The following is a 997-nucleotide window of genomic DNA, read 5'->3' as shown; positions in this document are numbered from 1 at the left end:
TAACTAGGTGATGAGGCGCACCCACTAACCTTTTTCATTGCAGGGAATCTCCTTTGGGGATTCAGGAGGGAAGTAAAATAGAAAAGACAACTGAGCCAAATCACGTGGGATCATAGTTTTCAGTGTATCGAAACTCTTTGGGTTAAAGAGTACGCCGCCCCATCATATTCTTTTACTTGCTAGAGAAACATGCTTTGTGTCTGGTGGGAGATACACACGGTAGGTAAAGTGTGGTTAACCGGTTATTGAGATCGTCTTACTGCACACAAAGCGAATCTTTACTGTTAAACCCTTTGGAATTACTGATGTGAATATGACCCTAGAAGAGTCCTATATTATTTCATTATCTTCTTGTATCCTTTCAGTAACCTAGTGCTCTAGGGGCTCCTTTCCTCGGCGAGATACATGAGTATGGCTGAAGACTCCTTGTTGGACTCTTAAATCTCTTATTAGCAAGAAGGGGACAAACAAAACAACCTAAAATGATATTTCTTAACTCACTAATGGTTTTTGAATAAGTCTTTTAGGAGTGTCCTAGCATTGTTCTAGGCTGGGTGGATAACAAGACGTGTGAGGAAACACGGTGACCTGTCCTCAAGTGTTCCTGGAATGCGTCTCTTTTATCCTCGACAACGTGACTCTGCCTGCAAGCAACCCTTCGGACTGAAAAGACCAATCAAGGACGGTGATAATTTTTTTTCTCCGCTCCTTTAGCCACCACCCACTCCCGACAGGCTGACAACCTAGATCGCTCCCCTGGACTTGCCTGACTTTTCCATTTCATCCCACCCAGCGAAACCCCCCCTCGCGACGCGGATGGGACGCCGGAGGACCCAGCGAGCATGCGCGACCATCCCGAGCATGCTCAGTAGCGCGCACGGCGCCCCGGAGCTTCGCCCCCAAGCTGCGGCCGACGCGGAGGTTTCCGCGGCTTCTGCGGCAGCGACGGGGAGGGAGGCGGCCCCGCCCGGCGGGCGCGGGCGGCGAAACAGAGGGG

At 50.5% G+C, this 997-nt stretch overlaps 1 protein-coding gene across 2 annotated transcripts in view; it reads left to right on the top strand.

Moving 5' to 3' along the window:
- Positions 1-759: 759 nt before the first annotated feature.
- Positions 760-997, top strand: part of NDFIP2 (Nedd4 family interacting protein 2) — a 71,808-nt gene continuing 71,570 nt past the window's right edge. Inside the window, exon 1 of one of the 2 annotated variants that reach the window (XM_010855107.1) lies at positions 760-950. In XM_010855107.1, the coding sequence (XP_010853409.1) occupies positions 817-950 (134 nt within the window). In that variant the 5' untranslated portion in view covers positions 760-816. The remainder of the gene's footprint in view (positions 951-997) is intronic. The other variant, XM_010855106.1, reaches the window with a different exon arrangement.

The sequence above is a fragment of the Bison bison genome, unplaced genomic scaffold (assembly GCF_000754665.1).
Source record: "Bison bison bison isolate TAMUID 2011002044 unplaced genomic scaffold, Bison_UMD1.0 scf7180017864354, whole genome shotgun sequence".
NCBI lineage: Eukaryota > Metazoa > Chordata > Mammalia > Artiodactyla > Bovidae > Bison > Bison bison.
This window is presented reverse-complemented; position numbering and strand designations above follow the sequence as displayed.